A 26,416-nucleotide genomic window follows, 5' to 3' on the forward strand; every position below is an offset into this window, starting at 1 on the left:
TCTAGTGTGCCTCCACACACAGGTAGCGATCTTCCGCCTCCAGACCCTGCAGAGATACTTCTACATCGAGCCTCCTCCACAATGGCGTGCCCTGGCGACGTATTTCTTCTGCCAGTTGCACGGCCTGAATTATGACATGCAGCTCCTGCACATCAACCTGGGGCGTATTCCGACCTCCTTGCAGGCGTTGCCTGTCTTTTACCAGAACCTCCTCACGGTCTGGAACACGGTCGCCTCGCAATGCAGCTCTCCCCCGTCAGGAGGAGCGGCTCTTGTGCGAGAGCCGCTGCTCAGGAATCCGCTCCTCCAGCCATATAACTTCAGGCAGCTGGCGGAGAGGAGGGCCATGGACGCCGGGGTGACTAGGATCGGGGACGTGCTGGATGGCGGCGGAGCGGGCTGGATGGCGGAGGAGCGGGCTGGATGAGCTCCCACATGCTGGCTGGGCGTGCGGGGGTGGCCGTCTGGCGCGCGGCCAAAGCCATCCAAGACCTTATTCACTTTGGAAGAAATAGTAGCAAATTGGATTATTATCTAAATGGAAAAAAATTACAACATGCTGCTGTGCAGAGGGACCTGGGGGTCCTTGTGCATGAGATGCAAAAACCCAGTCTGCAGGTGCAACAGGTGATCAAGAAGGCAAATGGGATGTTGGCCTATATCGCAAGGGGGATAGAATATAAAAGCAGAGATGTCTTGCTGCATCTGTACAGGGCATTGGTGAGGCCGCAGCTGCAATACTGTGTGCAGTATTGGTCCCCTTATTTGCGGAAGGATATATTGGCCTTGGAGGGAGTGCAGAGAAGGTTCACCAGGTTGATACCAGAGATGAGGGGTGTTGATTATGAGGAGAAACTGAGCAGATTGGGTTTGTACTCGTTGGAATTTAGAAGGCTGAGGGGGGATCTTATAGAGACCTATAAGATAATGAAGGGGCTGTTTAGGGTAGAGATGGAGAGATTCTTTCCACTTAGAAAGGAAACTAGAACTAGAGGGCACAGCCTCAAAAGAAAGTGGGGTCAGTTTAGGACAGAGTTGAGGAGGAACTTCTTCTCTCAGAGGGTGGTGAATCTCTGGAATTCTCTGCCCACTGATGTGGTGGAGGCTACCTCGCTGAATATGTTTAAATCACAGATAGATGGATTCCTGATCGGTAAGGGAATTAGGGATTATGGGTTATGGAACTGATCCACTTCAGATCAGCCATGATCTTATTGAATGGTAGGGCAGGCTCGATGGGCTAGATGCCCTACTCCTGCTCCTATTTCTTATGTTCTTATGTTAGAAAGAGGTGTTCGGCCTGGCGTCACGCCTTAGTCAGCCCGATGCGGACCCGGCCCTGCGGCTGGAGTACAGGGAGAAGAAGGGCGCGTTGTGGGACCTGCAACTTGTCAGGTCCCATGGCACGTACGTGAGGTCGCGGCTCCAGTTCCACGTGGACCTGGACCGTGGCTCCTCCTTCTTCGACTCGCTGGAAAAAGGGCGGGCTAACCATCAGCAGCTCCTTACGCTGCTGGCCGATGACGGTCCCCCCGTCTCGGATGCGGAGGGCATCCGGGCTATTGCCCAGGATCCGTCCAGCAAGGATGCCCGCAGAGTTTTGTGGGAGGACCTGCTGCAGGTCAGCTGGGAGGGCGTTGGCAGGCTTGAGGCCCCTATCAGTCCACCCTCGACAGCTCCAACGGGCAAGGCCCTGGGGCTGGATGGGCTGACCATGGAGTTCTTCAGGACACTCTGGGAGGTCCTGGGAAATGACTACGCATCCTGGGGGGAGAGCATTGCCACAGGGGAGATGCCCCTTTCGTGGCGCAGGGCAATCATTGCCCTGCTGCCAAAGAAGAGGGATCTCCGGTACCTCAAAAACTGGCGCCCGGTCTCCCTCCTCAGCATGGACTATAAAATCTTTGCTAGGGCAATGGCTTCACGACTTGGCTCCGTACCACATGATCCACCCTGACCAGTCCTACACGATCCCAGGCAGGTCGATTCATGACAACCTCCATTTCGTCCGGGACCTCATACATCATTCCGAGAGGGCTGGTCTGTCGAGTGCTGCCTTGTCTTTTGATCAGGAGAAGGCATTTGACAGGGTGGAGCACGAGTATCTGCTCGGAACTCTGTGGGCTTTTGGGTTCGGGACGCATGTTGTCACCTGGATCCGATTACTGTACTCTGCCGCAGAGTGTCTACTTAAGGTTAACGGGTCCCTGACGGCGCCCCTTTGCTTTGGGAGAGGAGTAGTGCAGGGCTGCCCCTTGAACGGCCAACTGTATTCTATATGCATGGAGCCATTCCTGCGCCTCTTGCGGAGGAGGTTGCCGGGTTTGGCTCTCCGCAGCCCGGACGTAGGAGTGGTCCTGTCGGCTTACACCGATGACGTGCTCCTCGAGAATGCCAGGCGGTGTACTCCACCGCGTCCTCCGCCAGGATCAACTGGGCCAAATGCTTTGGACTCCTGATTGGTCCGTGGGAGACAGACCCCCTTCCGGAGGAGCTCAGGTCTTTCACCTGGAGCAGGACGAACCTCCTCTACTTGGGGGTCGATCTCTGCCCAGCCGAGGAATCCTCGGCGGCGAACTGGCAGGAGTTGGAGGCCAAAGTCACCGCTCGCCTGAGTCGCTGGACAGGACTGCTCCGAGTCCTACAGGGCGCGAGTTCCCGAAGTAAACCAGCTGATCACCTCCATATTGTGGTACCGGCTGGTCACTTTGACCCCTCCCCCTGGCTTTGTCACCAATATCCAGAAAACCCTCGTGCGGTTCTTCTGGGACAACCGATTGCACTGAGGTTTTGCATCTCCCGCTTGGGGAGGGCGGTCAAGGTCTGGTGTGCCTCCGCACACAGGTAGTGACCTACCGCCTCCAGACCCTGCAGAGATACCTTTACGTCGAGCCTCTCCACAATGGACCGTCCTAAGGTCTTGGATGGCTTTGGCCGCGTGCCAGACGACCGCCCCCGTGTGCTCGGCCCCGAGTGCGCAGGCGGTCTCGAGGCGGCACAGGCGTGTGGCGGGATCCCGCCTGAGCGTTCCCCTGCTCGGACAGAATTTCACATTGGCCCAAAGCCTCGGTCCCCTCACCCCACCCCCGGATCAGGTGCCCCGCAGCATGTGCTGCCTTACGGAAATGTCCTCTGTGCCCTTTTCTACTGCATGGAGGCATTTCCTGTACAGGCTGTTGCTGCACACCTTCCACTACCGTGTCCTCGCCTGTCGCCCGGATACACCTTGGCGGGCCTTGTTGCCGCTGGGCGGCGGAGGTCCCCAGTGGAGGTCCCTCTACGGAGGGATCTCCCCCATAATAAAATTATGAAAGGCATAGATAGGGTGAACGGTGGGAAGCTTTTCCCCGGGTCGGTGGTGACGTTCACGAGGGGTCATAGGTTCAAGGTGAAGGGGGGGAGGTTTAACACAGATATCAGAAGGACATATTTCACACAGAGGGTCGTGGGGGCCTGGAATGTGTTGCCGGGCAAGGTGGTGGAGGCGGACACACTGGGAACGTTTAAGACTTATCTAGACAGCTATATGAACGGAGTGGGAATGGAGGGATACAAAAGAGTGATCTAGTTTGGACCAGGGAGCGGCGCGGGCTAATTGTTCCTGGTTTCTCGTTTCAAGGCTTCATTCTACGATCATCTTGCTGGTGCCAGTACAGAGTGATACTGCGGATAGTTGGGAACCTGTCTCGGGGGCAGGGGATTCATATGGTGTTCGTGGAAGTGGAAATGACTAGGGTTGGGAAGCATTTTCCGATCGGGGCCATTGTGATCTCCTGGACTCGTTTCGATCGCCTCAGGGGGTCGGAGAGGAATTTCCCAGATTTTTTTTTCCCCATATTGGCCCTGGGGTTTTTCACTCTGGGTTTTCGCCTCTCCCTGGAGATCACATGGTCTGGAATGGGGGGGTGGGGGTAAGTTAATAGGTTGTAATGAACAAAGCATCGTAGCTGTGAGGGACAGCTCGGTGGATAGGATATTGGTATGTAGATAGGCTGGAAAATTGGGTGGGGATCCTGGATTCAGGATTCAATCCTGGACTGGGGAGCGGCGCGGGCTTGGAGGGCCGAAGGGCCTGTTCCTGTGCTGTATTGTTCTTTGTTCTTTGTTCTTTATCTTGGGGACCTGGGGTGGAGGGTGCTGTACGCAGCAGTCCTGTACAACCATAGGTTTTTCCAGTTCACTAGCTCCCAAGCTTTCCCCTTCTGTGGTCTTGTGGAGTCCATGGACCATGTCTATGCTCTGTGTTCTAGGTTGCACATCCTTTTTGGTTTTCTCAAACACCTTTTACTGATGTTTTGTCTGCACTTCAGCCCCGTGCTCTTGATCTATGGGCACCTGGTGTGAAGAGGGGTGGGTCGGGAGGATGACCTCCTCGTGAACCTGCTCCTGGGCCTGGTGAAGCAAGCCATCAACAGGTCCAGGCAGCGGACGATCAATGGGGTCGTCCATCCTGTCTGCCCCTCTACCGCGGCTATATTCACGGCCAGGAGAGGGAGCAAGTGGTATCCACGGGTGCAGTTGACACCTTCCATGCCCGCTGGGCACTGCAGGGGATGGGGTGTATTATCAACCCCGAAAATCACATTATGATTTAAGTTTCCTTTCGACTTTGTTTTTTGTTCAGGCTGTTCCCCCTCCTTTTGGGGAGCTGCCCCTTTTAATTTGTCCCTCAGTTAATTTGAGTTCGTTTACTTGATTGGTGCCGAAAGAGCTACCTGATGAGTCCTTCTGTTTGGTATGAAAATAAATATCTGATGAGTCCTAATTGATGGTTAAATCAGGGAGCCTCATGCTCCCTATTTAAAGCAGGCGTGTCAGACTCCTAGCCTGCATTCAGCAAGGTGCAACAGGAAAGCTAATTGTGTACAGATGTATGATGTAAACAAAGTAACTTGGTGACGGGACTTTGGCCTCCGTGGAGTTATTACAGTGGTGACGAGGAAAAAGGAGTGACCTGAAGGAACTTGCTAAACCACTGTACATATTGAGGGTAAGCCATTGTTGAGAAAACATGCTGCTGTTTGGGAAATTGGACTCTTTTGACCCTGCACTGGAGGGCTGGGCCCAATATGTGGAAAGGATGAAGTATTTATTCAGAGCAAACGACATAACCTCACATGAGAAGCTGACTGCATGTGGACCAGCAGCTTTTGCGATTATGTGCAGTTTAACTTTCCCGGAGGCACCGGACACAAAGTCCTTCCCAGAGTTGTCAAACTTAGTTCAAGAATATTATCATGATCCAAAGCCACCCCTGATCCTGCGGAGGTATCGTTTTTACTCCATATTTAGAGAAGCGGGGGAGTCAATCACCAGTTTCCTAACAAGGCTAAGTTGTCTAGAGGAGGCTTGCGAATTCGGGGGGACACTAAATGAGATGCTCCGAGACCGGTTGATGTGCAGAATTAACGATATGACTATACAGAAACGCCTGTTGGCAGAGGCCCAGCTGGACTGTAAACAGGCATTACAGCTGGCCTTGTCATTAGAAAAAGCGGCAAGCAGAGCACATGAGCTCCAAGGTATCCCAATGGAGGTAGAGGCCAACACCAGGGAGACTGGGTTAGGGGACTACCACTATGGAGCAGGCCACTACATAGCAGCCCTCTGGAAGGATTCGGATACGAGGGAGCCCAAGTCCACCTATAGAACCACACCTAGACAAGGTCAGGTTAAGCCCAGAGTGACACAGTTCCTGTCGAGTCCTGCCCGACATAACATTGCTATGGTTGCCAGTGTCAGGATGCAGAGGAAAAGCAAGTCTCCTAAACCAACATGGCTGAAAAGAACACATAGGCCAAGGGACAGGAGAATGCACAACCTGGAAGCTTCTCCTACCTCTGAAGAGGAACAGCTACTATGCGTAGCGATGACAAAATCAGAACCCATCAAGTTGTCAGTGAGACTGAATGGACATCCAATTTTAATGGAGGTCGACACAGGCGCAGCCGTATCAGTCACAGGGGAGACAGTGTTTAACAAGATACACACTGGACTCCAACCCTTAGCCCTGACCAAAACTTCAGCAAGGCTGAGGACCTATATGGGAGAACCACTGAAAGTGATGGGTACAACCCATGTGCCAGTTGCTTACGGGAAACAATTAATTAGGCTCCCATAAATGGTAGTGGAAGGTTCGGGACCGAGCCTATTGGGGCGAAATTGGCTAAAAGAGATCCAACTAGATTGGACAAATATCTTTCAGCTGAAAAATGGTTGCCTGAGTGAGGCCCTGAGCAAATATCCAGAGGTTTTTCAGGAAGGTCTAGGGACAATCAAAGGCATCCAGGCAAAATTGCACATCGACCCGGAGGCTGTCCCAAAGTTTTGCAAAGCCCGACCGGTACCATTTGCGTTAAGGGAAAAGGTCAATACGCAAATCAAAAGATTACAGCACAATGGAGTAATAAAACTGGTCCAGGTCGCAGAATGGGCGGCACCCGTAGTTCCTATCTTAAAGCCAGATGGCTCGGTGCGCCTTTGCGGCGATTACAAACAGACGATAGATCATTACACTCAGCTAGACAAATAGCCAATTCCCAGGATTGAGGACCTGTACGCAAAGTTGTCAGGAGGACAAAACTGGACATGAGCCATGCATACCTGCAAACTACGGCTGGACGAGGATTCGCAAAAATTCGCCACAATAAATATGCTGAAAGGCCTCTTCCAGTATAAAAGATTGCCCTTCGGGGTTTCATCAGCTTGTGCCATATTCCAAAGGACAATGGAGAGCATCCTACAGGGTTACCAGAGGTTGCCATTTACCGAGATGATATCCTCATTATGGGTAAAACAAGGGCAGAACATCCGCAGAACCTGGAGGAAGTTCTCAGGAGATTTGCAGTAGCGGGAGTGCATCTGAAAAGGGAGAAATGCGTCTTTTTAGCACCACAAGTAACTTATCTCAGGTACAAAGTGGATACGTCGGGCCTACATCCTCTGGATGATCGGATGCGAGCAATAAAAGACGCCCCACAACCATCCAGGAGCTACGGTCATTTTTAGGACTGGTAGCATACTACAGGAAATTCATACAGAATAGGGCCTCCATTCTGGACCCCTTCCACCAGTTGCTAAAAAAGGGACAAACTTGGGAATGGTCGGCACACCAGGACAGGGCCTTCAAGAAAATTAAACTGCAACTCTCATCCGAAAATGTATTGGTCCACTATGACCCCCAAGAAGGAATTGGTACTCACCTGTGACGTGTCCCCATATGGAGTGGGCGCAGTCCTGGCACACAGGTGGCAGAATGGATAAGAGCAGCCAATAGCGTATGTCTCCAGGACCCTGGCAATGGCAGAGCAAAGATATGCCCAGATTGAAAAGGAAGGACTGGCGGTAATCTTCGCAGTCAAAATATTTCACCAGTATTTATATGGGTGAAAATTTATGATCATAACAGATCATTAACTCTTGCTGGGCCTACTGAAGGAAGACAAAGCAGTGCCGCAGATAGCGTCAGACCGGATCCAGCGTTGGGCATTATTGCTGGCGGCATATCAGTATCGATTGGAGCACCAAACAGGGACTAGAGTGGCAAATGCTGATGCCTTAAGCCGGCTACCATTACCAGACACTCCACCATTATTGCCAAACGTGGGAGGAAAGGTGGAAAGACACCAGGAAGCCCAGTGCAGGGGCCATAACAACATTCGCCGAGAGAGACACTTTGAAGCGGTGGAGAGAGAGTTTGGGTCAGAAATTATGCAAATTGACCCACCTGGGTAACCGGAACAGTCGAATCCCTGACCGGACCGGTATCCTACCTAGTACGTGTAGGCGAGGCAGTGGTAAGGAAACACCTGGACCAGGTCCGGGCCTCAAGCTCTCCACCTGTTCCGGAGTCGAGGCAGCCCTAGGGACAAGCAGAGTCCCCCTCGACAAGCCAATACCGCCTCCCCTGCACCCTTGATGGGGACCTCAGTGTCCAAAATGAACACTGGACGAAGCTGCAGCGATTTCCCTACCACCTGAAGTGGACGAGGAACCAGACCTCCAGAGTTCGCGGCGGAAGAGACGGGCGCCCAGCCGTTACACACCGCCGACATCAGAGACCAAGTTGGAGGATCCTGACCTGGCGCTCCAGCAGAGGAAAAGACCCCTGAGGAAAGCAAACCGAGGGGTTCCTTGGACTTTGTGGGAGGGGGAGGAGTGTGATGACTTCAGCCAGGCTAATGAAGTTGGCTTGCTAGAGAATGATGGTTAAATCAGGAAGCCTCATGCTCCCTATATGGTTAGGGCAAGTTTAGGGCCAGTTATAGATGGCAGAGGGAAGTTATGTGTGGAACCGGAGGAGATTGGTGAAGCATTGAACCAATATTTCTCTTCGGTGTTCACGCAAGGGGACATGAATATAGCTGAGGAGGACACTGGGTTGCAAGGGAGTAGAATAGACAGTATTACAGTTGATAAGGAGGATGTGCAGGATATTCTGGAGGGTCTGAAAATAGATAAATCCCCTGGTCCGGATGGGATTTATCCAAGGATTCTCTGGGAGGCAAGAGAAGTGATTGCAGAGCCTCTGGCTCTGATCTTCAGGTCGTCGTTGGCCTCTGGTATAGTACCAGAAGATTGGAGGTTAGCGAATGTTGTCCCATTGTTTAAGAAGGGGAACAGAGACTTCCCCGGGAATTATAGACCGGTGAGTCTCACTTCTGTTGTCGGCAAGATGTTGGAAAAAATTATAAGGGATAGGATTTATAGTTATTTGGAGAGTAATGAATTGATACGTGATAGTCAGCATGGTTTTGTGGCAGGTAGGTCGTGCCTTACTAACCTTATTGAGTTTTTTGAGAAAGTGACCAAGGAGGTGGATGGGGGCAAGGCAGTGGACGTGGTATATATGGATTTTAGTAAGGCGTTTGATAAGGTTCACCATGGTAGGCTTCTGCAGAAAATGCAGATGTATGGGATTGGGGGTGATCTAGGAAATTGGATCAGGAATTGGCTAGCGGATAGGAAACAGAGGGTGGTGGTTGATAGTAAATATTCATCATGGAGTGCGGTTACAAGTGGTGTACCTCAGGGATCTGTTTTGGGGCCACTGCTGTTTGTAATATTTATTAATGATCTGGATGAGGGTATAGTTGGGTGGATTAGCAAATTTGCTGATGACACCAAAGTCGGTGGTGTGGTAGACAGTGAGGAAGGGTGTCGTAGTTTGCAGGAAGACTTAGACAGGTTGCAAAGTTGGGCCGAGAGGTGGCGGATGGAGTTTAATGCGGAGAAGTGTGAGGTAATTCACTTTGGTAGGAATAACAGATGTGTTGAGTATAGGGCTAACGGGAGGACTTTGAATAGTGTGGAGGAGCAGAGGGATCTAGGTGTATGTGTGCATAGATCCCTGAAAGTTGGGAATCAAGTAGATAAGGTTGTTAAGAAGGCATATGGTGTCTTGGCGTTTATTGGTAGGGGGATTGAATTTAGGAGTCGTAGCGTTATGTTGCAACTGTACACAACTCTGGTGCGGCCGCACTTGGAGTACTGTGTGCAGTTCTGGTCCCCACATTACAGGAAGGATGTGGAGGCTTTGGAGAGGGTGCAGAGGAGGTTTACCAGGATGTTGCCTGGTATGGAGGGGAGATCCTATGAGGAGAGGCTGAGGGATTTGGGATTGTTTTCGCTGGAAAGGCGGCGGCTAAGAGGGGATCTTATTGAAACATATAAGATGATTAGAGGTTTAGATAGGGTGGATAGTGATAGCCTTTTTCCTCTGATGGAGAAATCCAGCACGAGGGGGCATGGCTTTAAATTGAGGGGGGGTAGTTATAGAACCGATGTCAGGGGTAGGTTCTTTACCCAGAGGGTGGTGAGGGATTGGAATGCCCTGCCAGCATCAGTAGTAAATGCGCCTAGTTTGGGGGCGTTTAAGAGATCCGTAGATAGGTTCATGGACGAAAAGAAATTGGTTTAGGTTGGAGGGTCACAGTTTTTTTTTAACTGGTCGGTGCAACATCGTGGGCCGAAGGGCCTGTTCTGCGCTGTAATGTTCTATGTTCTATGTTCTATTCAAAACTAGTGTGTCAGACTTCCAGCTGCTGAATGCAGGGAGCAACTGGAGAGCTGTCTGTGTATAGATGTATGGTATAAATAAAGTAACTTGGTGACAAGACTTTTGCCTCCGTGGAGTCAACGTCCTTGATCTGCCTGCTGCCTCGCCTCTGGAGTCTCCTTCACCAAGCCTGCACCAACAACAATCCCACCCAGGCCCTATCCCTATAACCCTACGAATTTACCCTGACACTAAGGAGCAATTTACCATGGCCAAACAATCTAACCCGCTAATCTTAGGAGCGTGGGAACAAACCAGAGCACCTGGAGGAAAACCATGCAGACACAGGGAAAATTTGCAAACTTCACACAGTCACCTGAGATCAGAATTGAACCCGGGTGCTGGCGCTGTGAGGCAGCAGTGCTAACACTAATACTTGGTCATGCGTCTTAAATAGACAATACCTACTGAGGAATTATGGATGATATTTTCGAATATATATAATAGTTTCAAATAAAGGGGTAGGTAATCTCAAAGGGTGCTGGAGTGTGGTGACTAGGGGATTTTCACAGTAACTTTGTTGCAGTGTTAATGTAAGCCTACTTGTGACATTAATTAATAAACTTAATCTGAAAACTCAAGTGGCAATGTTCACAAGATGTAGGGAGAGTTTGCATTCCACTGATTTTTATTAAAATAACTGCATGCAAACATTGTTATCGGTTATCATGACATCGATGGCAAAATATTTCTGATTGTTTTTTCTTAATATTGTTTTCCATTATACACCATTCGCCATGAAATATGAATATCCTGCTTGTGATGTCAAAATACAGAAACACTTGAGTGCCAAATGGAAATACATGGTTAGTCACAGCTCTTCTGTTTCTATGGAAAATATCTTGGAAAGAATGAACAGAATGTAGTGGAAAGCATTCAAACGTTATTTTTCATAATGAGAAATAAACAAATACTATAGTGAACAGAAAACAATTTATTTAGTTTGCTGAAAGCCCATGTTCATGAAGCTTTAATGTAAGACCAATAACATTTTAAAAAGTTCAATTAGCTGACAATGAGAGACAAAACTCTCATCAGGTTTGTTCAAGTATTGCAAATAATTAATTTGTACATTTGTTTTCTAATAACAAAACAATTATTATTCCTGTTTTAATTTGACTCATGATTACAATGCTGCATTTTATTGTGAGGATGAACAGTAAGAGGCAGGACATTAGAATACAACTAAGTGAATTTGAGGACAAACTACAACAATGGTTTTTAATTGAGTATGAACAGCTGAAGAATCAAGAGATGCCCTAAACTTACTGCCGCAGATTAATTATTCTTCAAAGTATATTTGGGGTGGCACGGTGGCAGCATGATGGCACAGTGGTTAGAACTGCTGTCTCACAGCTCCAGGGACCCGAGTTCGATTCCCGGCTTAGGTCACTGTCTGTCTGGAGGTTACACATTCTCCTCGTGTCAGCGTGGATTTCCTCCGGGTGCTCCAGTTTCCTCCCACAGTCCAAAGATGTGCCGGTTAGGTTGATTGACCATGCTAAATTTCCCCTTAATGTTCCAGGATGTAAAAGTTAGAAGGATTAGTGGGGTTAAAATGTGGGGTTACGAGGATAGGGCTTTGGTGGGATTGATGTCGATGGGCCGAATGGTCTCCTTCTGCATTTGTAGGGATTCTATATATTTATATTTAAAGGATTTTCTGGATTTTTTAAACAACTTTTTTGTTGTCAGCCTACTAAGATGAAATGATATCGTTTAAAAAGCTCTTTGCAAGTATTTTGTTACTTTTTGAAAATGAGTATTAAAAAAATACACGGAGATGAACTTAGTCAAGGCTGTCCCTACTCCATCACTGTAACTTTTGTTTATGTGGGTAAATAGAGTTTTATGGTGATGAGATGGAATGCCCCAAGGATATTACTGGTGTATATTTTCATGAGACACATTTCCACAATTACCTGGGACAAATAAACTTGTTAATATATATTATAATATAGGCATAAATCTTTATTTTGTCTACTGCTGTTAGTGTCAGATCAATCCATTAACTGTTAATTCATTAAAATGTATCACATAAATGAGCCCTGGGATGATACTGGAAGAAAAGCATTGAAAACAGGGAACTTTGATAGTACTGACATTTCAAGTTTACTAATTAGTGAAATAAGAGCAAGAAAGGATGTTTTATGTACCAATTCTAAATGCTCCAACATTTGCCACACATGATATAAAAGGTTGATACCCATCCACTACTCGGGTATGTATGTGGGACTGCGATATTATAGCAATTACTGAAACATGGCTAAGGGAGGGACAGGACTGGCAGCTCAATGTTCCAGAGTACAGATGCTATAGGAAAGATAGAACAGGGGTTAGGAGAGGAGAGGGAGTTGCACTTTTGAATAGGGAAAACATCATGGCTGTACTGAGAGGAGATATATCTGAGGGTTCAGCCACTGAGTCTGGATGGGTAGAACTGAGAAATAAGAAAGGGGAAATCACTGTTAGGGTTGGACTATAGGCCTCCAAATAGTCAGCGGGAAATTGAGGAGCAAATATTTAAGGAGATTACAGGTAGCTCCAAGAAAAATAGGGTGGTAATAGTAGGGAATTTTAACTTTCCCAACATTGACTGCCATAGTATTAGAGGGTTGGATGGAGAGAGAAATTTGAGTGTATTCAGGAAGAATTTCTCATTCGGTATGTGGATGCCCCGACTAGAGAGGGGGCAAAACTTGACCTCCTCTTGGGAAATGAGGAAGGGCAAGTGACAGAAGTGTTAGTGAGAAATCACTTTGGGACCAGTGACCATAATTCTATTAGTTTTAAGATAGCTATGGAGAATGATAGGTCTGGCCCAAAAGTTAAAATTCTGAATTGGGGCAAGACAAATTTTGATGGTATCAGGCAGGAAGTTTCAAAAGTAAATTGGGGGAGTCTGTGGGAAGGCAAAGGTACATCTGGTAAGTGGGAGGCTTTCAAAAGTGTGTTAACCAGGGTTCAGGGTAAGCACATTCCTCTTGGAGTGAAGGGCAAGGCTGGTAGAAGTAGGGCACCCTGGATGACTCAGGATATTGAGACCCTGGTCAAAAAGAAGAAGGAGGCACATGACATGCATAGGCAGCTGGGATCAAGTGAATTCCTTGAAGCGTATAGGGGGTGTAGGAGTAGAGTTAAGAGAAAAATCAGGAGGGCAAAAAGGGGACATGAGATTGCTTTGGCAGATAAGGCACAAGAGAATCCAAAGAGCTTCTACAAATACATAAAGGGCAAAAGAGTAACTAGGGAGAGAGTAGGGATTAAGGATCAACAAGGCCATCTATGTGCGGATCTTACAGAGATGGGTGAGATCCTAAATGAATATTTATTATCAGTATTTACTGTTGTGAAAAGCATGGATGTTAGGGAATAAATAGTGATGTCTTGAGGAATTGCAGATGTGGTCCCTATATTCAAGAAAGGGAACAGGGACAGCCCGGGAAATTACCGACCGGTGAGTCTAACCTCAGTGGTTGGTAAGTTGATGGAGAGGATCCTGAGAGACAGGATTTATGATCATCTAGAGAAGTTTAGTATGATCAAAAGTAGTCAGCACGGCTTTGTCAAGGGCAGGTCGTGCCTTACGAGCCTGGTTGAGTTCTTTGAAAATGTGACCAAACACATTGACGAAGGAAGAGCGGTGGATGTGGTCTATATGGACTTCAGCAAGGCGTTCGATAAAGTCCCCCATGCAAGACTTCTTGAGAAAGTGAGAGGGCATGGGATCCAAGGGGCTGTTACCTTGTGGATCCAGAACTGGCTTGCCTGCAGAAGGCAGAGAGTGGCTGTGGAGGGGTCTTTCTCTGCATGGAGGTCAGTGACCAGTGGAGTGCCCCAGGGATCTGTTCTGGGACCCTTGCTGTTTGTCATTTTCATAAATGACCTGGATGAGGAAGTGGAGGGATGGGTTGGTAAGTTTGCTGACGACACCAAGGTAGGTGGTGTTGTGGATAGTTTGGAGGGATGTCAGAAGTTGCAGCGAGACATAGATAGAATGCAAGACTGGGCGGAGAAGTGGCAGATGGACTTCAACCCGGATAAGTGTGTGGTGATCCATTTTGGCAGATCCAATGGGATGAAGCAGCAGTATAATATGAAGGGTACCATTCTTAGCAGTGTAGAGGATCAGAAGGACCTTGGGGTCCGGGTCCATAGGACTCTTAAATCGGCCTCGCAGGTGGAGGATGCGGTCAAGAAGGCGTACTGGCCTTCATTAATCGAGGGATTGAGTTTAGGAGTCGGGAGATAATGCTGCAGCTTTATAGGACCCTGGTTAGACCCCACTTGGAGTACTGCGCGCAGTTCTGGTCACCTCATTACAGGAAAGATGTTGAAGCCATTGAAAGGGTGCAGAGGAGATTTACAAGGATGTTGCCTGGATTGGGGGGCATGCCTTATGAGGATAGGTTGAGGGAGCTTGGTCTCTTCTCCCTGGAGAGACGAAGGATGAGAGGTGACCTGATAGAGGTTTACAAGATGTTGAGAGGTCTGGATAGGGTAGACTCTCAGAGGCTATTTCCAAGGGCTGAAATGGTTGCTACGAGAGGACACAGGTTTAAGGTGCTGGGGGGTAGGTACAGAGGAGATGTCAGGGGTAAGTTTTTCACTCAGAGGGTGGTGGGTGAGTGGAATCGGCTGACGTCGGTGGTGGTGGAGGCAAACTCGTTGGGGTCTTTTAAGAGACTTCTGGATGAGTACATGGGATTTAATGGGATTGAGGGCTATAGATAGGCCTAGAGGTGGGGATGTGATCGGCGCAACTTGTGGGCCGAAGGGCCTGTTTGTGCTGTGGCTTTCTATGTTCTATGTTCTATGAATGTACATATTACAGAGAAGGAGGTGCTGGAAGTCTTAAAGCGCATCAAGATAGATAAATTCCCGGGACCTGATGAAGCGTATCCCAGGAAATTGTGGGAGGTGAGGGAGGAAATTGCAGGTCCCCTAGCAGAGATATTTGAATCATCGATAGTCACAGGTGAGATGCCTGAAGATTGGAGGGGGGCAAATGTTGTGCCTTTGTTTAAAAAGAGCTGCAGGGAAAAGCCTGGGAACTACAGGCCGGTGAGCCTCACATCTGAGGTGGGTAAATTGTTGAAAGGTATTTTGAGAGACAGGATCAACAGGCATTTGGAGATGCAAGGACTGATTAGGGACAGTCAGCATGGCTTTGTGAGTGGAAAATCATCTCACAAATTTGAGTTTTTTGAAGGGGTAACCAAGAAGGTAGATGAGGGCAGTGCAGTTGATGTTGTCTACATGGACTTTAGCAAAGTACCGCATGGTAGGTTGTTGCATAAGGTTAAATCTCATGGGATCCAGGGTGAGGTACCTAGATGGATACAAAACTGGCTTGATGACGAGGGTGGTTGTAGAGGGTTGTTTTTCAAACTGGAGACCTGTGACCAGCAGTGTGCCTCAGGGATCGGTGCTGGGTCCACTGTTATTTGTCATTTATATTAATGATTTGGATGAGAATATAGGAGACATGGTTGAGTAAGTTTGCAGATGACACCAAGATTGGTGGCATAGTGGACAGTGAAGGTGATCTAGGATTGCAACGGGATCTTGATCAATTGGACCAGTGGGCTGACAAATGGCAGATGGAGTTTGACTTAGATAAATGCGAGGTGATGCATTTTGATTGAACCAGGGCAGGACTTACTCAGTAAATGGTAGGGCATTGGGGAGAGTTACAGAACAAAGAGATCTAGGGGTACAGGTTCATAGCTCCTTGAAAGTGGAGTCACAGGTGGACAGAGTGGTGAAGAAGGCATTTGGCATGCTTGGTTTCATTGGTCAGAACACTGAATACAGGAGTTGGGACATCTTGTTGAAGTTGTACAAGACATTGGTAAGACCACACTCGGAATACTGTGTACAGTTCTGGTCACCCTATTATAGAAAGGATATTATTAAACTAGAAAGAGTGCAGAAGAGATTTACTATGGTGCTACCGGGAGTTGATGGTTTGAGTTATAATGAGGAGTTGGATAGACTGGGACTTTTTTCTCTGGAGCGTAGAAGGCTGAGGGGTGATCTTATAGAGGTCTATAAAATAATGAGGGGCGTAGATCAGCTAGAAAGTCCATCTATTTTCCCAAAGGTAGGGGAATCTAAAGCTAGAGGGCATAAGTTTAAGGGGAGAGATACAAAAGTATCCAGAGGAGCAATTTTTTCACACAGAGGGTGGTGAGTGTCTGGAACAAGCTGCCAGAGGTAGTAGTAGAGACGGGTACAACTTTGTCTTTTAAAAAGCATTTAGACAGTTACATGGGTAAGATGGGTATAGAGGGATATGGGCCAAACGCGGGCAATTGGGACTAGCTTCAGGGTTTAAAAAAAGAGTGGCATGGACAAGTTGGGCCGAAGGGCCTATTTCCATGCTGTAAACCTCTGACTCTAGTACAACACCACCATATGATCACTTTATTACTTCATACTGCTGTTGTATGTAAATCATCATTACTCAAAAGATAGACGTGATTAAAAAAAAAACCAAACCACCAAATAGTTGTGAGGTTCAGAGTCAAAATTCTAGATGAATAGGAAGGAGTAAGTTCAAAGTTGAAAGCAATGCATTTTATTTGATATTTCAAATAATGGAAAATATTTTCTTATCAAAGAACTGCTACCGTGAATTAGGTATACTTCTTAAGCAATGGTACTAAATACCTAACAATGAGACCAATTTGAATTCAAGTATGTAAATTAACAAATATTATTCTGATAATTATTTTTTGGAAACAGTCTTATCTGCTTTCAATTTTGACTATGATCTCACATTAACAGCCAGAAATGTGAATTTCATGGCAAAATGTTTCCAATTTACAATAAACAAGTAAATATCGTGGGAATCTTTGTGGTGTTTACCCGAAGGTTCATGATATATCCATCACCTTCCAAACATTATTGCCATAACAAATGCATGTAAAACGTATATGAAGTTCTCAAGTTCGACACATCATTAAAGGTTACAAATGATATCTTTTTACTATAATTGTAGATGTTACCCATTCAGTGTGCAACGTAGGATATTCGTTTCATAGATGCTAGAGTTCATCGCGCTTAGGAGCTGGAAAGTAAGAAATATTAGATTGAATATTTCTTCAGCAGATGCATCCCAACCTTCAAAATGGCCCCAAATTAAGGCCTGATATTTTCAACTTTGTAAAACATTATAGAGGTTTACAGCATGGAAATAGGCCCTTCGACCCAACTCGTCCATGCCGCCCAGTTTTTACCATTAAGCTAGTCCCAATTGCCCATATCCCTTTGGCCTGCTAAAGTCGACTGCACTGCCCTTTTTCTTTTGAATGTTGCAAATTATGGATTATATATAGCACTATCAAACTATTGTTTTTGAAAATTTCCTTCAGAAATTATAATAGAGACCAGCTATAATGATCAAATTGACCAGTGGTCATAAGACCATAAGACATGAGCAGAATTAGGCCACTTGGCCCATCAAGTACGCCCCGCCATTCAATCGTGGCTGATATTTTTCTCATCCCCATTTTCCTGCCTTTTCCCCTTAACCCCTGATTCCCTTATTAATCAAGGATCTATCTAATAATTGAATGACACTGATTATGCTGGTATAATGCTAAATTCTGATGGATACTTTAAACAGCAAACAAAGAATATGCTCACTTTAGCAAGGCTTTTGACAAGGTACCACATGGTAGGTTGTTGATCTAGGTTAAATCTCATGGGATCCAGGGTGAGGTAGCCAATTGGATACAAAATTGGCTTAATGACAGAAGACAGAGGGTGGTTGTTTTTCAAACTGGAGGCCTGTGACCAGTGCACTGTTGGAGAACAGAGACCACTCCATCTGACGAAGGAGCAGCAAGCTCCGAAAGCTTATGGTATTTGCTACCAAATAAACCTGTTGGACTTTAACCTGGTGTTGTGAGACTTCTTACCAGCAGTGTGCCTCAGGGATCGATGCTGGGTCCACTGTTGTTTGAAATAGAAATAGAATTCCTACAGTACAGAAAGAGGCCATTCGGCCCATCGAGTCTGCACCGACCACAATCCCACCCAGGCCCTACCCCCATATCCCTACATATTTACCCACTAATGCCTCTAACCTACACATCTCAGGACACTAAGGGCAATTTTTAGCATGGCCAATCAACCTAACCCGCACATCTTTGGACTGTGGGAGTAAACTGGAGCACCCGGAGAAAACCCATGCAGACACGAGGAGAATGTGCAAACTCCACACAGACAGTGACCCAAGCCGGGAATCAGTCCCTGGAGCTGTGAAGCAGCACTGCTAACCACTGTGCTAGCGTGCCGCCCATTTATATTGTTCAATTAAAGATTGTGTCATTTATATTAATGATTTGGATCGGAATTTAGGAGGCACGGTTAGTAAGTTTGCAGATGACACCAAGATTGATGGCATAGTGGACAATGACGAAGATTATCTAGGATTGCAACAGCATCTTGATCAATTGGGCCAGTGGGCTAATGAATGACAGATGGAGTTTAATTTAGATAAATGCGAGGTGATGCATTTTGGCAGACTGAACCAGGGCAGGACTTACTCAGTTAATGGTAGGGCATGGGGGAGAGTTACAGAACAAAGAGATCTAGGGGTACAGGTTCATAGCTCCTTGAAAGTGGAGTCACAAGTGGGCAGGGTGGTGAAGAAGGCATTCGGCATGCTTGGTTTCTTTAGTCAGGACATTGAATACAGGAGTTGGGACGTCTTGTTGAAGTTGTACAAGACATTGGTAAGGCTACACTTGGAATACTGTGTACAGTTCTGGTCACCCTATTATAGAAAGGACTTTATCAAAGTTGAAAAAGTGCAGAAAAGATTGACTAGAATGTTACCAGGACTTGATGGTTTGAGTTATAAGGAGAGGCTGGATAGACTGGGTCTTTTTCCATGAAGCCTAGGAGGCTTGGAGGTGATCTTACAGAGGTCTATAAAATAATGAGGGGCATAGATCAGCAAGATAGTCAACATCTTTTCCAAAAGGTAGGGGAGTCTAAAACGAGAGGGCATAGGTTTAAGGTGAGAGGGGAGAGATACAAAAGGGTTCAAAGGGGCATTTTTTTCACAGAGGATGTTGGGTGTCTGGAACAAGGTGGTAGTAGAGGCGGGTACAATTTTGACCTAAAATAAGCATTTAGACAGTTACATGGTTAAGATGAATAGAGAAGGATATGGGCCAAACACGAGCAAGTGGTTTAAAAAAAGGGCGGCATGGACAATTTGGACCAAAGGGCCTGTTTCCATGTTGTAAACCTCTATGACTTTATGACTCTCTTTTAAATCAGAGGTATCAGTTGATATCAATATCTCTGACATTTATGGTACATTCATTGAGTTTCAAGCTAATTACTGTGCAGTGCTTGGACAGCTGAAATAGGAAAATAAATTTAAGGATAGACAGACAATGGTGGCCGAGTTACTTGGCAGTTTCCCATAATTTTCATACAAATAAAACATTGAGAAATTGATGTGGAAATATTTATAGAGATGGAAACAAGGTTGGGGTTAGAGAATGACATTGGGAAATGTTCTGAAGAGAAGGTTCAATAGTTGCAGAGGCAAGAGGTTCCTGTAGAAAGGATCCATGCTACGAGGAAATATTGAGAAGATTGGCCTGTATTCTTTATAGTTTAGAACAATGAGGGACGGTCTCCATGAAGTGTACAAAATTCTAGGAGGGCTCAACAGCTTATCACAAAATTAGTACAGTGCAGAAGGAGGCCATTTGGCCCAATGTTTCTGCTCCAGCTCTCCAAACAAGCATTATGACTTAGAGCCATTCCCTGCGCCCTTGCACATTGTTTCTATTCACATGGTCATTTAATACTCTCTCAAATGCCTCGACCGAACTTGTCTCCCCGACACTTCCAGGCTTTCTAACTTTTAAATCCTAGGAGTTGCCTTGCTCTGCTGCATTTGCAGAGGTCACAAGGGAAAGAGCTGAAGCGTAAGTAGTGAGTATGGTCAGGTAAGTATTTGTCACTTGTTCAGGTGAAAAGGGAGCACTCCTTCTGATTGGTGAGTGCTGGTCAAGTGCTAGTTTTTGTTAACCCATTCATTCCCTAGTGCTACAGGAGAAGGAATCTCACTGCGGTACAGACTGTGTGTGCCTCAGTATTTCTAAAGGGTTAGAACATAGAACATAGAACATTACAGCGCAGAACAGGCCCTTCGGCCCACGATGTTGCACCGAGGGTGTTAGTACAGTTAGTTCATCCTCTGGTTACTACAGGCTAGTACAGTGAGTAAGTAAGTCAGAAAGTAATAACTGTAGTTTTCAGATAGCTAATTAAAATTTAACTTTTAATTAAACAGCCAATAGAGGGTTAGTCATGTCAGTTGGTGGGATTGTACGATCCACCTGCGAGATATGGTCAATCATGGACGCTGAAAGCGTCCCTGATAATTACATCTGAGGAAGGGTACCCAGCTTCAGCTACTCCATCGAGTGAATGGATTGGTTTGAGCAGCAGTTGGAGGCTCCAAGGAGCACACAAATAGCATAGAGCGGCATAGATAGAAGTTATAGAGACTTGGTCACACCCAATGTACAGGAAGATAGATAGGTGGCCGCAAGACAGGACAGGCAGTCAATGCAGGAGTCCATGCGGCTGTCCCCCTGTCAAACAAGTGTACAATTTTGGATAATGATGAGGGTGATGGTCCATCAGGTGACAGCAGCAGCAGCCAGGGCAGTGGCACCACAGCTGTACAGAGGGCAGGGACAAAGAAAAGTAGAGCAATAGTAATTGGGGATTCGATAGTCAGGGGCACAGATAGGCACTTTTGTGGCCGAGAAAGTGACTCCAGGATGGTATGTTGCCTCCTTGCCAGGGTCATGGATGTCTCTAAGCGGGTAACGGGCATCCTGAAACAGGAGGGTAAACAGACATATGTCATTGTCCACATTGGCACAACTGACATAGGCAGGAAGTGTGACAATGTCCTGCAAAGACAATTCAGGGAGTTAAGTAGTAAGCCAGAAAGCAGGATCTGTGGGGTAGTAATCTCAGGATTACTTCCTGTGTCACATACTACTAAGTCTAGGAATAGAGAAATGTACAGTTGAACACATGGCTAAAGAGTTGCTGTGGGGGGGTGGGGGAGGACTTCAGATATATTGATCATTGGGATGTCTTCCAGGGAAAGTGGGACCTCTACACGAAGGACGGATTGCACCTAAACTGGAGGGGAACCAATATCCTGGCCAGAAAGTTTGCTAGTATTGCTCGGGAGGTTTAAACTAGTCAGGTGGGAGGGTGGGAACCAGAGTAATAGATCAGTAAGTACAGAGATGGGGACCCGAGTTTGATTCCCGGCTTGGGTCACTGTCTGTGTGGAGTTTGCATATTCTCCTCCGGGTGCTCCGGTTTTCTCCCACACTCCAAAGATGTGCGGGTTAGCTGGATTGGCCATGCTAAGTAGCCCCTTAGTCCCCCTGACACGAAGTGGGATTGTGGTCGGTGCAAACTCGATGGGCTGAATGGCTTCCTTTTGCACTGTAAGATTCTATGATATAACAATTAAAACAGACTGGAACGAGGGTCCTGCTGAAGTAAAACAGAGGAGACCAGTGTTCTGCTGAATTAAAACAGACTGAGATCAGAACTGAATTAAAACAGGCTGGGATCATAGTCCTGCAGAATTAAAACAGACTGGGATCAGTGAGCGGCTGAATAAAACTCACGGGAAACAGGGTCCTGCTTACTTATAACATACTGGAAGTGAAGGGGACGCGAACTATCGTCCTGCTGAATTAGAACAAACTAAGATCAAAGTCCTGATGAATTAAAACAGACTGGAAACAGGGTTCAGCTTACTTAAAACATACTGGAATTAAAGGGGACAGGAACTAGCATCTGCTGAATTAAAGCAGACTGGGACCAGTGTCCTACTGAATTAGAACGGATCGGGTCAGTGTCCTGCTGAATTAAAACAGACTGAGATCAGAGTCCTACTGAATTAAGAGACAATGACCAGTGTCCTGCTGTATTAAAGGGGACAGGAACCAGTGCCCTGCTGAATTAAAACGGATCGGGTCAGTGTCCTGCTGAATTAAAACAGACGGGGACTTAAAACATAATGGAATGAAAGGGGACAGGAGCTTGTGTCCTGCTGAATTAAAACAGATGTAGATCAGTGCACAGCTGAATTAAAACAGACTGGGATCAGAGTTTTGCTGAATTAAAACAGACAATGACCAGTGTCCTACTGAATTAGAGAGGACAATAAACCGTGTCCTGTTGATTCAAAGTAGACTGGAAACAGGCTCCTGCTAAATTAAAACAGACTGGGACCAGTGTCCTGCTGAATTAAAACAGATGGGGACCAGTATCCTGATGAATTAACGCAGACTGGGATCAGTTTCCTGCTCAATTAAAACATTCTGGGATCAGAGTGCTGCTGAATTAAAACAGACTGGAACCAGTGTCCTGCTTACTTAAAACATACTGGATCATAGTCCTGCAGAATTAAAACAGATAATAACCAGTTCCTGCTGAATTAAACAGACTGGGATCAGTGTCCTACTGAATTAAAACAGACTGAGACTAGTGGCGAACTGAATTAAGTAAGAAGTCTCACAACACTAGGTTAAAGTCCAACAGGTTTATTTGGTAGCACAAGCCACAAGCTTTTGGAGCACTGCCCCTTCATCAGGTGAGTGGGAGTTGTGTTCACAAACAGGGCATATATAGACACAAACTCAATTTACAAGATAATGGTTGGAATGCGAGTCTTTACAGCTAATCAAGTCTTAAAGGTACAGACAATGTGAGTGGAGAGAGCGTTAAGCACAGGTTAAAGAGATGTGTATTGTCTCCAGACAGGACAGTTAGTGAGATTTTGCAAACCCAGGCAAGTCATGGGGGGGTTACAGATAGTGTGACATGAACCCAAGATCCCGGTTGAGGCCGTCCTCGTGTGCAGAACTTGGCTATCAGTTTCTGCTCAGCGATTCTGTGTTGTCGTGTGTCGTGAAGGCCACCTTGGAGAACGCTTACCTGAAGATCAGAGGCTGAATGCCCGCGACTGCTGAAATGTTCCCCAACAGGAAGAGAACACTCTTGCCTGGTGATTGTCGAGCGGTGTGTGTTCATCTGTTGTCGTAGCGTCTGCATGGTTTCCCCAACGTGCCATGCCTCGGGACATCCTTTCCTGCAGTATATCAGGTAGACAACGTTGGCCGAGTTGCAAGCGTATGTACCGTGTACCTGGTGGATGGTGTTCTCACGTGAGATGATGGCATCCGTGTCGATGATCTGGCACGTCTTGCAGAGGTTGCTGTGGCAGGGTTGTGTGGTGTCGTGGTCACTATTCTCCTGAAGGCTGGGTAGTTTGCTGCGGACAATGGTCTGTTTGAGGTTGTGCGGTTGTTTGATGTCAACAAGTGGGGGTGTGGGGATGGCCTTGGTGAGATGTTCATCTTCATCGATGACATGTTGAAGGCTCTGGAGAAGATGTTGTAGCTTCTCCGCTCCAGGGAAGTACTGGACAACAAAGGGTACTCTGTCCGTCGTGTCCCGTGTTTGTCTTCTGTTGTTCTGTTATTTAAAAAAGTTTCCAAAAGAAATCCTAGAAATTATAGGTCAGTAAGTTTGACATTGGTGGTGGGCAAGTTATTGGAAGGTGTGATAAGGGATAGGATCTACAAATATTTGGATAGGCAGGGACTTATTAGGGAGAGTCAACATGGCTTTGTGCGTGGTAGGTCATGTTTGACCAATCTATTAGAGTTTTTTGAGGAGGTTACCAGGAAAGTGGATGAAGGGAAGGCGGTGGATGTTGTCTACCTGGATTTCAGCAAGGCCTTTGACAAGGTCCCTCATGGGAGGTTAGTTAGGAAGGTTCAGTCGCTGGGTATACATGGGGTGGTAGTAAATTGGATTAGACACTGGCTCAATGGAAGAACAATAAGAAGTCTCCCAACACCAGGTTAAAGTCCAACAGGTTTATTTGGTAGCAAATAGGGAAGAAGCCAGAGAGTGGTTGTGGAGGATTGCTTCTCTGAGTGGAGACCTGTGACTAGTGGTGTGCCGCAGGGATCGGTGTTGGGTCCATTGTTGTTTCTCATCTATATCAATGATCTGGATGAGAATGTGGTAAATTGGATCAGCAAATTTGCTGATGATGCAAAGATTGGAGGCGTAGTGGACAGTGAGGAAGGTTTTCAAAGCTTGCAGAGGGATTTGGACCAATTAGAAAAATGGCAAATGGAATTTAACGCAGACAAGTGTGAGATATTCCACTTTGGAAGGACAAACCAAAGTAGAACGTACAGGGTAAATGGTAGGACTCTGAAGAGTGCAGTTGAATAGAGGGATCTGGGAATACAGGTACAGAATTCCCTAAAAGTGACGTCACAGGTGGATAGAGTCGTAAAGAGTGCCTTTGGTACATTGGCCTTTATAAATCGGAGTATAAAAGTTGGAGTGTTATGGTAAGGTTATATAATAAGAAGTTTAACAACATCAGGTTAAAGTCCAACAGGTTTATTTGGTAGCAAAAGCCACACAAGCTTTCGGAGCTCCAAGCCCCTTTTTCAGGTGAGTGGGAATTCTGTTCACAAACAGGGCATATAAAGACACAGACTCAATTTACATGAATAATGGTTGGAATGCGAATACTTACAGCTAATCAAGTCTTTAAGATACAAACCACGTGAGTGGAGAGAGCATCAAGACAGGCGAAAAAGATGTGCATTGTCTCCAGTCTTGACAGTCCAGCCAGACAAGACAGTCTTGTCTGGAGACAATACACATCTTTTTAGCCTGTCTTGATGCTCTCTCCACTCACGTTGTTTGTATCTTAAAGACTTGATTAGCTGTAAGTATTCGCATTCCAACCATTATTCATGTAAATTGAGTCTGTGTCTTTATATGCCCTGTTTGTGAACAGAATTCCCACTCACCTGAAGAAGGGGCTTGGAGCTCCGAAAGCTTGTGTGGCTTTTGCTACCAAATAAACCTGTTGGACTTTAACCTGGTGTTGTTAAACTTCTTACTGTGTTTACCCCAGTCCAACGCCGGCATCTCCACATCAAGGTTATATAAGGCATTGGTGAGGCCGAATTTAGAGTATTGTGTACAGGTTTGGTCACCTAGTTACAGGAAGGATGTAAATAAGGTTGAAAGAGTGCAGCGAAGGTTCACAAGGATGTTGCCGGGACTTGAGAAGCTGAGTTACAGAGAGAGATTGAATAGGTTGGGACTTTATTCCCTGGAGCGTAGAAGAATGAGGGGAGATTTGATAGAGGTGTATAAGATTTTGATGGGTATAGATAGAGTGAATGCAAGCAGGCTTTTTCCACTGAGGCTAGGGGAGAAAAAAACCAGAGGGCATGGGTTAAGGGTGAAAGGAGAAAAGTTTAAAGGGAATATTAGGGGGGGCTTCTTCACGCAGAGAGTGGTGGGAGTGTGGAATGAGCTGCCGGATAAAGTGGTAAATGCTTTTAACATTTAAGAAAAACTTGGACGGGTTCATGGATGAGAGGGGTGTGGAGGGATGTGGTCCAAGTGCAGGTCAGTGGGACTAGGCATAAAATGGTTCGGCACAGACAAGAAGGGCCAAAAGGCCTGTTTCTGAGCTGTAATTTTCTATGGTTCTATGAGGAAGTCGGGGCAGTTTTTCGCTGTGGCACGTCGGAACTGTCGATCGATGAGTTGAGTGCCACATCCTGCCCTTATGAGGGCATCTTTCAGCGTCTGGAGGTGTCGGTTGCGATCGTCCTCATCCGAGCAGATCCTGTCACACTGTTCATGTCACACTATCTGTACCCCCACGACTTGCCTGGGCTTGCAAAATCTCACTAACTGTCCTGGCTGGAGACAATACACATCTCTTTAACCTGTGCTTAACCCTCTCTCCACTCACATTGTCTGTACCTTTAAGACTTGATTACCATAAAGACTCGCATTCCAACCATTATCTTGTAAATTGAGTTTGTGTCTATATATGCCCTGTTTGTGAACACAACTCCCACTCACCTGATGAAGGGGCAGTGCTCCAAAAGCTTGTGGCTTGTGCTACCAAATAAACCTGTTGAATTTTAACCTGGTGTTGTGTGACTTCTTACTATGCTTATCCCAGTCCAATGCCAGCATCTCCACATCACAACTGAATTAAAACAGACTGGGATCAGTGCCCTGCTAAATTAAAACGGACTGGATCAGTGTCTTGCTGAATTAAGACAGACTGAGATCAGAGTCTGACTGAATTAAGAGACAATGACCAGTGCCCTGCTGAGTTAAAGGAATTCTATCATTAAGGAAGAAATAGCAGGACACCTGGAAAAGAATGGTTCAATCAAACAGATGCAGCATGGGTCCATAGAAACCCTACAGTAC

General features: G+C 46.5%; 1 protein-coding gene across 2 annotated transcripts in view; it reads right to left on the reverse strand.

The window, feature by feature from the left end:
• Positions 1-14,768: 14,768 nt before the first annotated feature.
• The window catches only part of uggt2 (UDP-glucose glycoprotein glucosyltransferase 2), a 608,113-nt gene continuing 596,465 nt past the window's right edge, over positions 14,769-26,416 (reverse strand). For both annotated transcript variants that reach the window (XM_078221650.1, XM_078221652.1), the window contains one exon: positions 14,769-17,132. In XM_078221650.1, coding sequence (XP_078077776.1) covers positions 17,110-17,132 — 23 coding nt within the window. In that variant the 3' untranslated portion in view covers positions 14,769-17,109. The remainder of the gene's footprint in view (positions 17,133-26,416) is intronic.

Source organism: Mustelus asterias, chromosome 10 (genome assembly GCF_964213995.1).
Source record: "Mustelus asterias chromosome 10, sMusAst1.hap1.1, whole genome shotgun sequence".
In the NCBI taxonomy this organism is placed as follows: domain Eukaryota; kingdom Metazoa; phylum Chordata; class Chondrichthyes; order Carcharhiniformes; family Triakidae; genus Mustelus; species Mustelus asterias.